Here is a 13613-nt window from a genome sequence, read left to right as displayed (position 1 = left end):
TATGTTTTTGTTTTTCAGAGCGAGGCCTAGTTTGGCGGCTTGTTTTCGTATGTTCCATTGGCGGATTTCCGCCTTAAAGCGGTTCCGCATTTTACGAAATGCCAGCTCATCTTCTGTATACCCTGAAGTCGACTTTTCGAAAAAAGTTGGGACCTTTCCTTTTTCCAGAAGTCGCCAAATCCTTTTGGGCAGCCTGCGGCTCATCCGAACGCGTGCTGGTTTTTTGGGACGAACCTCGCGTCAGCCTCGTGAACTTTCTGGAAAATGGTTCCATTTTTCTGCCGCATTTTCTTCGCTTGGTACTAGCAGCCCTGTATGATACAGTGGTCGAACTGTATACCGACGGTCTTTCCGAGGAAACCCCAACAAGTGAGTGGAGCTGGGCCTCCAGCAGCCAGCTTCGTTGTAGATTTTATTGGGCACTGTTGAGAAGCAACGAAGTGAACTGGTGTAAGGACTTTGCTCATGTACGAAAAGGGAACAATGATGGGATGACATAGAAAACGACGAGAAGAGTTATAGGACAGACAGGAAAAAAGACACTTAGGCGTTCCGTCACACGTGAAAAGGGGAAACTGAAAAAGGGAAAAATGAATAAAACTTAAAAAAATTTCTGACGTGACACACTACTCACAGGCTGCTGAAAACCATTCGACAGCCCAAAACCAGTTTCGATCTCCTCGGGAGTCATGAGGTGGGTATTTCCTGGTTAAGCTGCTTGTTATGACTCCGGCCATTTACCCAACCGCCCAAGGTCACTCATGGCCAGCAACGGTTTTCTAGTTTTAGTTCATGTCAGCCAACTGAGTCACTGAATTACTCGGACCTCATGCCTATTGTTCCCTACAAGTTGCAAAAGAAACATATTATCATTATTTAATCGAGTACCTCCCACTGTTTATGACATTGTCCCCTTTTCGCGCAATGCTCACTGCCCGCAAATCCCTCAGTCATGCCCCATTCTGACTGTAAACGCATGATCATGCCAGACGGCATGCCACCCACAAGTTGGGAATAAACATTGTGATTATTATTATTGTTATGCATCCGTGGCCATGCGCCCCTTAGGATTGATTGGTCAGGGTAGGGACTAATCAGAGCTGAGCTTTTTCGCTCGGCGCTCTGCCCCAGACTGAGATCCTTTCATGGCGCTTTTTGCGTTTTTCCAGTTTGGCTAGTCTGGAAATAGTTGGATGAGAGATTCGCCCCCTCAGAGATGCATCCCTCTTCAAATTCCTATTACCCTCCACGTGGATGATGTGGAAGATGAACGTGTCGTCCGGGCATTTCGTCTCAGTTTCCGGGGGGCCCACGCGACCGCCATGCGACTCAACGAACGAACGAAAATATGCAGTACAACATGCACACGGTGTGATACTGATGATAGTGATTGTTATTATTATCATTGGCATTTTTCCCCGTACAAAGGTTGCCTCAAGACTTATAAGGAGTGATTTTGAAGAGATCCCGTACAACTACACGATTCTGAGATGCTTCCCGGGAGGTGGGCTTAGGGTGGTGCGTGTCGCGCATTGTGCCGCATGTTCTAGTATGCACACATTTAAAGGTAAATGTATCAATAAGTCCACTGCTGGCTGAAGGAGATAGGTCCATCTCGAGTCCCGTCTGTCACACTTCACCACGGTGAACGGCTGTGCCGCGTACCATTACTACGATCGACTGGTTAAAGGTCAATGAAACGATAAGTGAAGAAGGCGGTCCACAAATTTACTTACAAAACTGCCGTCTGGAAAGTTGAGCCAAATACTTTGAACACTTTAATGGGCCTCCTGCAAGACATCCCCTTGAGGCAGTGAACGCTGGCAAGTGAAATGTAAATCCTAATCGCCGGCTTGAAGAAATAGTGCGAAATATGCCCGCTGAAACGTGGGAAGGCACCATGACTGAAGGGTATGTATCCAGCCCTATTCAAAGAAGGAGAATTCCTAGATAAGTGTATGATAAATCTTATTGGCGCTATTCGAAATGAAGTAAAAGTGCCTATAGAATGGCGCGCATTGACAGTCATTCCTATCTTCAAAAAGGGTGTGCGAACATTGTGTGAAAACCACCGTGACATTGTCCTCTTAGCCGCTGTATCGAAGGTGCTCGCGCTGGTCTTATCCTTTGAAGGTAGAGGCAGATCCATTAAAATTAAGCTGAGTCACGTCCCGAAAGAGGATAGATTGACCACATTTTCGCCCTCTAAAAGGTTATCGAACAGCAAAGCAGCTTTCGGCAACCAATAATGGTTGTTTCTCTTGACTTGGAAGCTGCCTTTTTCCTTTGTAGACCGTCAGGCACAGTGAGTGCCTCCGGGCAAAGTTAACCTGCATAAATTATCGGCCTTTCCTGAGGCAGTGTTTAGTTCGTTTCTCAGTTTGGCATGCGTTTACGTTAGAGAGCTGCTGCGAGACCTGGTCGGCTCGAACCCCAAATTCATACTGAGGTAGCAGATGAATTTGTCTGGGCAACTGTCTGTATCATCGTCACCACCACCGCCATCATCATCATCAAAGACAGCAACATCAGTGTTGGCACTGATGCTTCCATTGTGTGAAAACCACCGTGACATTGTCCTCTTAGCCGCTGTATCGAAGGTGCTCGCGCTGGTCTTATCCTTTGAAGGTAGAGGCAGATCCATTAAAATTAAGCTGAGTCACGTCCCGAAAGAGGATAGATTGACCACATTTTCGCCCTCTAAAAGGTTATCGAACAGCAAAGCAGCTTTCGGCAACCAATAATGGTTGTTTCTCTTGACTTGGAAGCTGCCTTTTTCCTTTGTAGACCGTCAGGCACAGTGAGTGCCTCCGGGCAAAGTTAACCTGCATAAATTATCGGCCTTTCCTGAGGCAGTGTTTAGTTCGTTTCTCAGTTTGGCATGCGTTTACGTTAGAGAGCTGCTGCGAGACCTGGTCGGCTCGAACCCCAAATTCATACTGAGGTAGCAGATGAATTTGTCTAACTGGGCAACTGTATCATCGTCACCACCACCGCCATCATCATCATCAAAGACAGCAACATCAGTGTTGGCACTGATGCTTCACTGCCATACAACCATAAGGTTCGTCTATACATATGTAATTATATTAAAAGTCCTAGGGTGAAAAAAGAGGGAAAAGTGAGTGAGGGAGGGGACCTAGTGCTGGCTTATGTCAGGCATTCTGAGGTGCCTACACCTCCAACCGCCCAGTCAGACAATCTGGAAAGAAACTGACAGCACGAACGCCACTGACATCGATTAGCCGCCATTCCTTACAACGTCTCCAGCCCAGCACAGACGGGGTCACGGAGACCGCACCCTGGAAGGCGTACAACTCCAACAACACACAAACTCTTCGGGATCTCTTTCATACCTTTCTGCCAAGTTATGTGCTGTCCACCTCGCAGTTTGAGCCATCCTGAAGGAGGCACGGAGAACAACACTCGTCTCGGTAGACGGTGTTTCGGCATACGCAGCAGATGACCGAGCCATCGTAGTCGATGATGCTGGATGTTTTCCCGGACTGAGGTGCCTGCAGAACAACCAAATACCCGTTTTCTAATCACCTCGTTACAAACACACTGATGCCATCCACAACTAGCCACGTTTTTGAGGCATCGGTGGTCAAAAACTTGATGCCCCACATCATCTGTCCGAAGGAACCACGTCCCGCACCCATACAGCGGCACAGCCCTTAGTGTAGCCTGATACACGTGACCCTTGAGACCCAGTTATATGTATGATGTATGTATGGCGCCACAAATGACGCCAATTAACAAGCGTGATTCGAGCCTTTGAGATTCTTGTACTGACTTCATCAGACACTTTCCTCAGAGCTAATACAGCTGTCGGGCTATGCAAAATTCTCCACAATCTCCAGTGATTCTCTTTGGCTTGTTAGGGGTATGGTCAGAAAAAATGCGTTCTAGATTCTGATCGGGCGCGAGAACAAGATTGAAAAGCGTAGAATGAATAGCGCTTGTCGAAGAATAGACGTACGTAAGCTGAAAGTAAAGGCGAAAACATGGTCGATGCGAAGCGATAATGTTAGCACAGAGGATAGTCATGACATTCACCCGGGACGTTGGATTGTGTGTAGAGAGGGATAACGTGGACACAGGGACTGAATAAAGATTGGTTGTGAAATCTATTAAGGGGTGGTGAAAAGTGTGGTCAGACTTCTCGGTTCCCTAAAGTGTAGGGTCGTCTACATTGCTGAAGCCTGGCTAAATCAAAGATCTAAGGGTCGTATGTATTTGGAGATGCAGGTGTATCGCCCGGTTCCGGTGAGTGAGACTTAACGATGACCGACAGTACCTTAAGCGTTACTGAGCGGAAGCGCATGCTAGTCAGATAGATGTGTATGAGCGTCGTTGCCCCTCCGGTAGATGAAGTACGCGTGAAGTGGTTGACAAATGTGCGGTCACCACAAGGATCGAGATGGCGGATGGATACGGTACCTTTTCAGCTTGGAAATGAACGTGGGCGCAATGTGGATTGTAATTTGAGTTCGACTTCCTCAACGATTAGTTCATACTTTAAGGCACGTTCAAATCTCAGCAAAACAGTTCCTGTAGTAGTTAACCAAGTTTTTATAGACAAGTCACAGGATGATTTTTCTGCGACATTACATGGAGGAAGCTGACAACTGGTTGGTGAAAAGCTTTAAGTGTTTCCCGAAGAGATAATTTTTCCCATTTACGGATAGACTCAACGATGGTGTTTGCTCCTTCCTCAGTAGCAGAGTGGTTCTTTTTCGCTCACTGTCAGTGTTTTAGAAACGAAGGCCACCGGTCAGCCGTTCTGAGTTAGAGATACAGTTATGGCTATGCCTAACGCTTTAAAGATGCTAAGCTCATTCCGAAAAATGGTATGACGGTGGTCAATGTATTCAACGGGGCTTGTGCTTCACCTTGGTCTTCAACGATGAGGGCGATGTCGTCTGCATACTCAAGATAGACAAGGTTCGCACCAGAAACAATCTGAACATTGGAATTTTGGAAACCTCCAATCGTTCCCTTCAGTATTTCATCAGTGACGAAACTAAGCTAGAAGGGAGAAAGAGGAATTCCTTATCGGATGCCACTTGTAGGGAAGTTTTAAAGAGCCCACCATGCACTCCACACGCCCAGAGGTATGTGAATATAAGGACCAAATCATTTTCACAAACTTCTAGGGCATACCCTATTGATCGATTGGAGTTAACAGCACTGACCGACCGACAATCGAATGCACCCTTTTAGTCAAGGGACACCAAGATTATGGGTCGTCCGTAATTGTGGTGCTGCTCTAACACCGGTGTGGTCAACGCCGCCTCCACTCGGTCGAAATCCCACTTGATTCTCACAAGCCAAGGTTCTACATGCCACCGTAAGACGAAGAAAATTTAGAGCTAGGAGCCTTGTCACAGCAGTGTCAAACCAACACCTCTGGTTACTGCATTCATTGCGGGTGACATTTTTTAGAATGGGCACCATTATCGATTCACCCCCATTGTGTGGGACCTAAATAGACTAGACAGGTACTGGCTGAGAAACCCACTGCTATCCTCGAACAGAGTAGGTGGAAAGCCGTCAGGATCAGCAGCGCGATGACGCTTGAGCAATGAAATACGCTTGGACATTTCTGAGGTTAAAGGTGACTCTATATTCACGGTTCACCTTTCTGATGAAGGCCATGATTCCGGAGTAGGAGTGGCAGGTGGCCAAGGTGGCGAGATGGCCCAAGTGGTTAGAGCGCGAATTTACTGACCGGAAGGTCCGTGGCTCGAATCCGACCTTCGCCACTCGACCTCCCCTGTCTAGGCTTGGGCAACCTGGCAGTATCCCAACCCTCGTGCTTCCTTTGGATGGCATGGCAGCTAGGTACCGGAAGGGTGCTACAGCTGAACGCTTTTTCACATCAGGAGCCACTTTAGTTCCTGGTAATTTCTCCGGCAAGAAGCGTCCGAGGACCAGCCTAACGAATCGGTTGGAACAGATTGTGGAAATTTTTATTATTTTTGCGTTTTCTGCATGGACACTCAGTTTCATCTGGTGTCGGATGAGGCATCGCGTGGAGTTGGGGTTGCGATCAGAGGGAATCTGTCGCCGGCCCTCCAGCAAAGCCGCGGTTCTACCAGAGATTCTATGTGTGGATGAGATTGGTTGAGTTTTCTCGCATGCAGAAGTTCTGACTTTGATTATCACTTAAGGCATCTTTTCGAGGAACCGGATCTGATATTTTCGTTGATTTCCGGGTCCATAAGATTCTTAATGACTAAGTGAGTTGTGCGCGTTTTGCATGAACCTGAAGGGCGAAATGAAAGGCAGCAGCGTGTAAGTGAATTTTCGGAGTCCACACTGGTGTTTCAGAAGGAGCGGCAGACAGTGATCGACCCTCGACACCGATAACTGGTGGCGATATAGTAGATTTGGATTCGGGGCTGCTTTTTTGGTGGGCACCACGTTGACAAGCGATTTCCGCTATTCTGCTATTCAGTACGGTAAAGGAACAGTCTGTGATAGACATGCGCCTGAAGCAGGTGGTCTCCGTTTTCCGTGCGTCTGGTGTCAGGGGAGGTGGCCCAAGTGGTTAGAGCGCGAATTTACTGACTGGAAGGTCCGTTATTCGTACCCGACTTCCCCTGTCTGGGCTTTGGCAACCTGGCAGTATCCCGGCCCTCGTGCAACCTTTAGGTGGCATGATAGTCAGGCACCGAGAGGGTACTACAGCTGAACGATTTGTCCAATCCAAGACAACCAACCAGTGGGGCTTCATCAATGCTTAGTCTACCTACCAGGGCGTTCATGTCGCCAGCAACGACAACTATACCTGAGCTTTCAGTCTGTTGTAAAGGAGCACCTAGAGCGTCATAGAAACTTTTGTAGATTTAGAGCTAATCGGTTGGGGCGTAAACAGACACAATAAACAGTGTGCGGAGGACCTAACGTTTTGGAGACTTTCGTAGATGTTACCAAATGAACCGCCCGGAAGCGACTGTCAACGGTTATCCAGTCAAGTAAAGACACTTTCACTCGGTCGCTTACTATAACACCCACCCCAACTTGTAAAGCTGCAGCGGCGTCTGCATAATCAGAGTTGCAGCATTCTGTATTTTTGTTTCTGAGTGACAGCATACACCAATGTAGAGGAAATCCAGCGTACGAACAGGAGCTACCTGTTGTCCTGCTTGTTTCAGTGTGTGAATATTAAGGGCGACTAAGTAGGCCTGCTTTCGGGGTTTGAAAACGGACTTCGAAGTGTTTAGGGTTCTTATTATAGCCGGACGTACAGTGTGTGATGCACGGCGAGGTAAATGGTCATTTCTAGTTCTGAACCAGCAGAGACAATATTGAAACTATTGCCTTCAATGTGTACCTCCCGATCGAAAAGCCCACTGACACCTTTGCATTGACGCATCATTTGTGGCTTCTAGTGTATAGCTATCTATTACTACCTTCCCAACTTAGCGGCGGACGAAACTTTGGCAACATTGTACAACAGTACACGGCCTTTACAGCTGATAATAATTATGATTGGTGGTGAGAACCCTAAACCAACTAATGATGGAGGTACTTCAACCAAATGCAGCAGCGATTTGTGAAAAAACACTTCCTATTGAGAAGTGACTACCGTCGTATCCATCATACAGATTTCGTATATGGCTCTCATCCCTGGATATTTCAGTGAGCACGGAGGGCGTTTCAGTTCATCCGGGTATGTTTGGGCTTGCCCCAATGCTTACAAACCTCTTTTACAGATTTGCACTAGCCAACAGTTGTTCACCAGAAAATGTCACTGTGCCACTTTTCTTCTGCCAAACAACCGCGGGTTCAATTTTATTACGTAGCTACTAGCTACTACGTAGCTCTTTATTCGACATCCGGTCCCTCTGGAATACGCATATTGCTTCACATCACACCCGTGTATGGGTCGATACGCGTGCGTAGTGGCAACAAACCCGCCTCGTATATCATGTTTCCCGGGTTTCCACTTCTGGCTCACTCAAAAATACACTGCTGATGACCTGTAATCATATGACCTTCGAATCCATCGCGTGCCACGTGTGGTGTGAATTCAACAGAATGGTTTCACAAGGACAGGAGAACTGTGGCAGAACATGACAGTAATGTGAATCCAAATTCTACAAACTCCACAACCATTTTCAACTGTTACGCGGTATAGCTGGAGTCAGAAGATCGAACTGAACCATCACATGGAAAAATGAGTCATTTACTCATAGAGGCGTTGATTGGAAAAGCGATTTCACTAGGTTCCCGTAACACTTTTCCTAAAGATAATACACTGGTGGGTGGAGTGACGAAGTTACCGAAAAAGGAGAAATACGGTGCGAAGGTTTTTTGGGATGTGGCAAGGTATTAAGACCTTAATGGCTTGTACGCTTTGTAAAGACTGTAAAACGCTGACGACCGACTGAGTGGTGATCCGTGCGCGATATTCAGCGGAGAATTGTATCAGAACGGGATCATTCTGGGGTCGTCTTTAAAACACCATCACGAGTCAAACTGTCGTAATATTTCTCGTTCGTCTCCTTTAGATGCACGCACCTAATTTCCAAGTTAGGTTATGTCGCGATGCCTGCCTCCCTTGGTTGGGCGCCGACCACGAGATTCATTCCACACCATGGCTGGAGAGTTCAAAGGTATCATCTGGCCCATGTGGGTCTGACCCTAGCCTTTTCGCTCGATCCTATCCAGGCTTGAACAACCTTGCAGTATCACAACTTACGCTTCCTCCGGGTGGCGTGGCCGCTACGCGCCGAAAATGTCGCCATCAAAGGCAGCAACATCACAGTGATGTTTAACTGCCGTACAACCACAAAGTTTATTTAATTATACTTCAAACCCTAAGTTGAAAAGAATGAATGAGGGTGCGGATCTGATGCTGGCCGCTCGTAAGCATTTTGAGGTACATACACATCCAAGCGTTCAATCAGACAATCTACAAAGAAATGGACAGCACGAATGTCACTGATATCGATTAGGCAACTTACTTTGTTTTGCCTAATACGTCACCCGCTGTGTTTTCCTTGTAACCCATTCTACGTCAACTGTTTTATCGCTGTACTCATTGCGGTTTCTCTTAACCTTGCTTGCAGGAACTCGCCCTAATACTTTAAATCTCAACTGGGCATTTTGGACATGTTTGGTGACTCTTATTCCGGCCTGAAGGAGGATGTTCGCTCCTTCATTGTGAATTTTCACGCCCATATTCGGGAACAAAACGTATTGGAAGTCGAAAACGACTACCATGTCAAGTACGCATTTAGAATACCCCGGTACCATACCTACTCTTAACATTTGTATAGATTTCCGAAGCTCACGGAACAGTACTTTGGAAGCACCCGTTGGCCTTCTTGTGAAGTGATCGCCCAACTTGTTGATGGTATAACTCTTTATTACTGTATTATCTCACGCCTTACCTCCTCTAGACCCCATGTTCTTGTTGCTATATAATGAACTCTATTATCGCCACCTGTATGCACATCTCAGCACCAGTTTGTCTGTGGAGGATATGGTGCAGTCCTACCTGAATTATTGTGCACTGTTCAACAAACTTATACGTAAGTTTCTCTTGCACGAGCATCCGTGTGTCGGACGATACTCCGTAATGGTACTTTCCCCGGTCGATACCTTTAGTCTATGTATTCCATCACATTCTTCCAGTTACATACTCTTTAGGTATACTTTATTTACCATATATTTACTTGGTCGTAGAGGAAAAACAGAAGTCATAAGGAAAGGACAGTAAAGTATTGGTGGTAAAATGTTGAGGACAAACTCGGGAAGTGAAGTCGGGTTTCGAAATAAATCGCCACTCGTGTCCTGAACCACTTTATCAGTGGATGTGAGTTGGTACTAAGTCGCTAGCTTTTTGGTCTTGGTGTATGTCACTTTTATCACATCAACAACTGGGGATGCAACACAGTACAAAACTAGTAGGCTTTCTTGCCTCGTGGGGCAACCCGTTTAGGGCCATCTCTTAGGGCCAATCGGCCATCAAGGTCCGGCTAGGTGTCCGGTAGAACGGGACAAAACATTGTAGAAAGCTAAGAAAGGTCAACTTGGTGTATTCATCGTCACCAACTTCTGTTTTGGAAAACAGCTGCACTCTATCAGAGGGAAAGTCAGCATCCGTAATTTCACGGTTTCTTTTTCATTTGCCGTGTTAGGAGCTCAAATTTAGCTCTTGAAAAGTTGTTTTTCTTCGGGTTTTTCGCGATCTACTTTCTGGGATTGGACCCACATGACCTCTTGTCTTTAATTGGATGCTCTGAACGATATGGGCGACTTCAGTAGCTTTCTTACTGTTGTCTGATACGGCATCTATACGGCTCATAATTGGTTCCTGCAGAACTTGACTGATTTCGTGAAACAACAACGTTACCTCACCTTATGTTTGTTTTGTACTTGTTCTACCAATAAAAGAATACAGTGTACATCAACAATGCTAACAGCCAATTTTCCTGTCATAGGTGAGTGCGTCAGAAATGGGGTTCTGAATGCGTAACGAACGCAGAAGAAACCTACCTTTGTTTCATGGCAAACACCTGCTGTTGACATACACCTATTTTCAGGTTGCTAATAGATTAACGTTGCGAACGTTACCGCCGATAATACAGTTGTTCCGTGAGACGAAACCACCACGCGGGATATCGGGCCTCACTGAGAACGGGGCTGCGGACTGCATAGCAGGATACCCTTTCTTCCAGTGTTATTATTTACCTTCAACGGCTGTCTACCACTTTGAAACCTCACCGTCTACCTTTAAAATCAAGCGTCTGTCGGAGCTTCTGAATGTAGAACCTCCTTGAGGGACCACAGGCGAAAAGGAAATAGCTGATCTTTTCTGGAAGGCGTGTTTTCGTTGAAGAGAAGACCCAAGAGAAACGCTGTTGTGGACTTCCCAGTGTGTCTCAGATTATCTCCCTTTGAAATAGTAGTGTAATAAGGATTCGTTTTCCATTCATCCAGAAGACAATCAGCGACTAGGAAGGTCCAGACAAACATTTTGAACCTCAAAACGGGTTGAAGTTGCACCGTAGTACTGTAGTTAACAACAGATACGCTATTAAACCATTCTTGTCATCGTCGGTCCAGGAATCCCACTAATGTGTCTTTTATCGCTGTTCACAGAATCTGAAAAGCCAGTGTCTCTCACACTTCCAAACCAATGGCTGTGGGATATCATCGACGAGTTCCTCTATCAGTTTCAAAAGTTTTCCAACTTCCGCGCGCGCCAGAAACACAAACCAGAAGATGAGGCGCAGTTGCACGCCAATCCACGTGTGTGGAGTATCCACAGTGTACTCAATGTGCTCTATTCACTGGTTGAAAAATCCAACATCAACGAACAGTTGTGCTACTACGCCAAACAAGGTACATGCACTTACTTGACATAACACTATCTCTACGACTGCTGGCTATTGTAAACGAGAGATTCAGCTGGAATTCATTTGAGTTTCTTGTTAACACCAGCCTAGTTTGTATTTCACTAAGGTTATACCTGTCTAGGCTTGGGCAACCTGGCAGTATCCCAGCCCTCGTGCTTCCTTCGGGTGGCATGGCAGCTAGGCACCGGAAGGGTGCTACAGCTGAACGCTTTTTTATACGTGTTATACTCACGTTATACAGTGGATTGCACTGAATTTTATTCACTAGAAACCTGTGACAAACTCAATGAGGCACTTCTGAGCACTGTTTCTTTATCTTATACAGTGAATAAAAAATGAATCGTTCAGCTGTAACACCCTTTCGGTGTCTAGCTGCCATGCCACCCGAAGGTTGCACCAGGGCTGGGATACTGCCCAAGCCTAGACAGGGATAGTTGAGAGGCAGAGTTCGGACTCGAGCCACGGAACTTCTGGTCAGTAAATTCGCGCTCTAACCACTCGGTCCATTTCGCCCCACCGTTTCTTTATCTTTATCTTTAATAGTGAATACAAAAGTGAATTGTTCTGCTGTAACACCCTTTCGGTGCCTAGCTGCCATGCCGCCCGAAGGCTGCCCGAGGGCTAGGATACTGCCAGATTGCCCAAGCCTAGACAGGGGAAGTCATGATTCAGAGGTCGGGTTCGAACCACGGACCTTCCGGTCGGTAAATTCTAACCACTGAGTCATGGTCAGATTCCACCTGAAACCTAAAGGTACACGTACTTTAGGTGAACGAAATGAATCATGTGTAGCCTTTCAAGACCTTATGTAAAAAATTTCTGTTCCTTCCTACCCCAACCAAACGCCATGGCCGGTTGTTAGACGCATACATCTCACACTAGCACCCTTTTCTAAAAGGTCCACATTGGTTAGAAGTTATCGTATTCTGGCCATCGTCTTTTGTATCAATGTACATAGGTGTGTAGTTTATAGGGGGTATTTCCGCTTCTTGGAAATCACCTGCATTGCGTAGAATTCTTTCGTCGGAAACTCGTTAAGGGGACACTTCTCTCAAATCAGTTTCATTGTCTCCCGTGGATAACCATCAGTCTTCTCCCCAGTTGTACCTACTTTTTTCAAATATTTATTGCACTCAACGGCCAATGCTCCTGCTACCCAATTATGCGCCATTAACATCGACTTCGGAGCAAATTGTTTCAATGAAAACTGGAAAGCAAGGTGAAGCAACACAATACGAATCAAGAGTGACCGAGTATACTACCAAAAACCATATTTCGGAAACACATGACTGTTATCTTTTTCAGCGATTGCTTACATTAGACTTCGGAGTGAAAACTATGGTGGGACTGTCAGATAGTGCTGTCGGGTCGTTCCTTGCAGAGGGAATGCCCCCTTCAGGTAATTTTTTAGAGTTAACCGAGACTACATAAATGCGTGTGAAGCTACTGTACTTGGTGCATGTCTATACGATGAACCGGGGTATGACAGAATCCGATCACAACGATTTTGTTGAGACCTGTGAGTAGGTTATTGGTTGCTATTAGACCATAGGCTCTCGGTGTCGCCTTACGGTGCAAAATTGTCTTTGTGTGGCTACTAATTGTGTATTAGTAGACAGTAGGCAATTGCGATAATTGGCTCAAAATCCCCTATCGTCACCGGTTCCTTTTGCTAACTGGTTAATGGGAACGCCCGTTAGGTCATTTGGGCGAGTTAGCTGTTTCAAGAACTAGAGGACGCGCTCAGAGACGATCGATAAATCCGATCAGCCGAAGGTGTGCACAATAATGTCTTATCTTTTGTGCAGATGTCTACATTCCAGTTGTCGCCTCTGATTCATAACTTCACTACTTTGTCTGAGGTTAGAAGAGGTATTTAGACCGCACTTGATCGAACTATTCACCCTTTGTTGTTGCACCCCAGTTTGCAACCTTTTAATAACTTCTTTTGCTTCGATCCCTAATCAGGTGATCCGGATGAAATTGCAGACGAGTTCGGCCGCTGCGTTCTGTACAAAATGCTTGGTTTCTTCAGTCTGATCGGATTGTGTCGGCTACACTGCCTCCTGGGTGACTATTATACGGCAATCAAGGTCTTGGAGAACATCAAAATCAGTCGTTTGGTAAGTTCCAGTTGTAGGTGTTACGGTTCGTCCACCCTGCGAGCAAAACAATATGATATGCGGATCGTGGCAATACTCTATCCCCAGCTATGTTGCTTGATCCAGACTCCTA

General features: G+C 46.2%; 1 protein-coding gene across 1 annotated transcript in view; it reads left to right on the top strand.

The window, feature by feature from the left end:
• Positions 1-168: 168 nt before the first annotated feature.
• The window catches only part of T265_13005 (hypothetical protein), a gene marked incomplete at both ends in the record, with an annotated part of 27098 nt that continues 13653 nt past the window's right edge, over positions 169-13613 (top strand). Inside the window, 4 exons of the mRNA XM_009166679.1 lie at positions 169-369; positions 9417-9548; positions 11122-11364; positions 13347-13501. Of these exons, the coding sequence (XP_009164943.1) occupies positions 171-369; positions 9417-9548; positions 11122-11364; positions 13347-13501 (729 nt within the window). The remainder of the gene's footprint in view (positions 370-9416; positions 9549-11121; positions 11365-13346; positions 13502-13613) is intronic.

The sequence above is a fragment of the Opisthorchis viverrini genome (assembly GCF_000715545.1).
Source record: "Opisthorchis viverrini unplaced genomic scaffold opera_v5_29, whole genome shotgun sequence".
Taxonomy (NCBI): domain Eukaryota; kingdom Metazoa; phylum Platyhelminthes; class Trematoda; order Opisthorchiida; family Opisthorchiidae; genus Opisthorchis; species Opisthorchis viverrini.
This window is presented reverse-complemented; position numbering and strand designations above follow the sequence as displayed.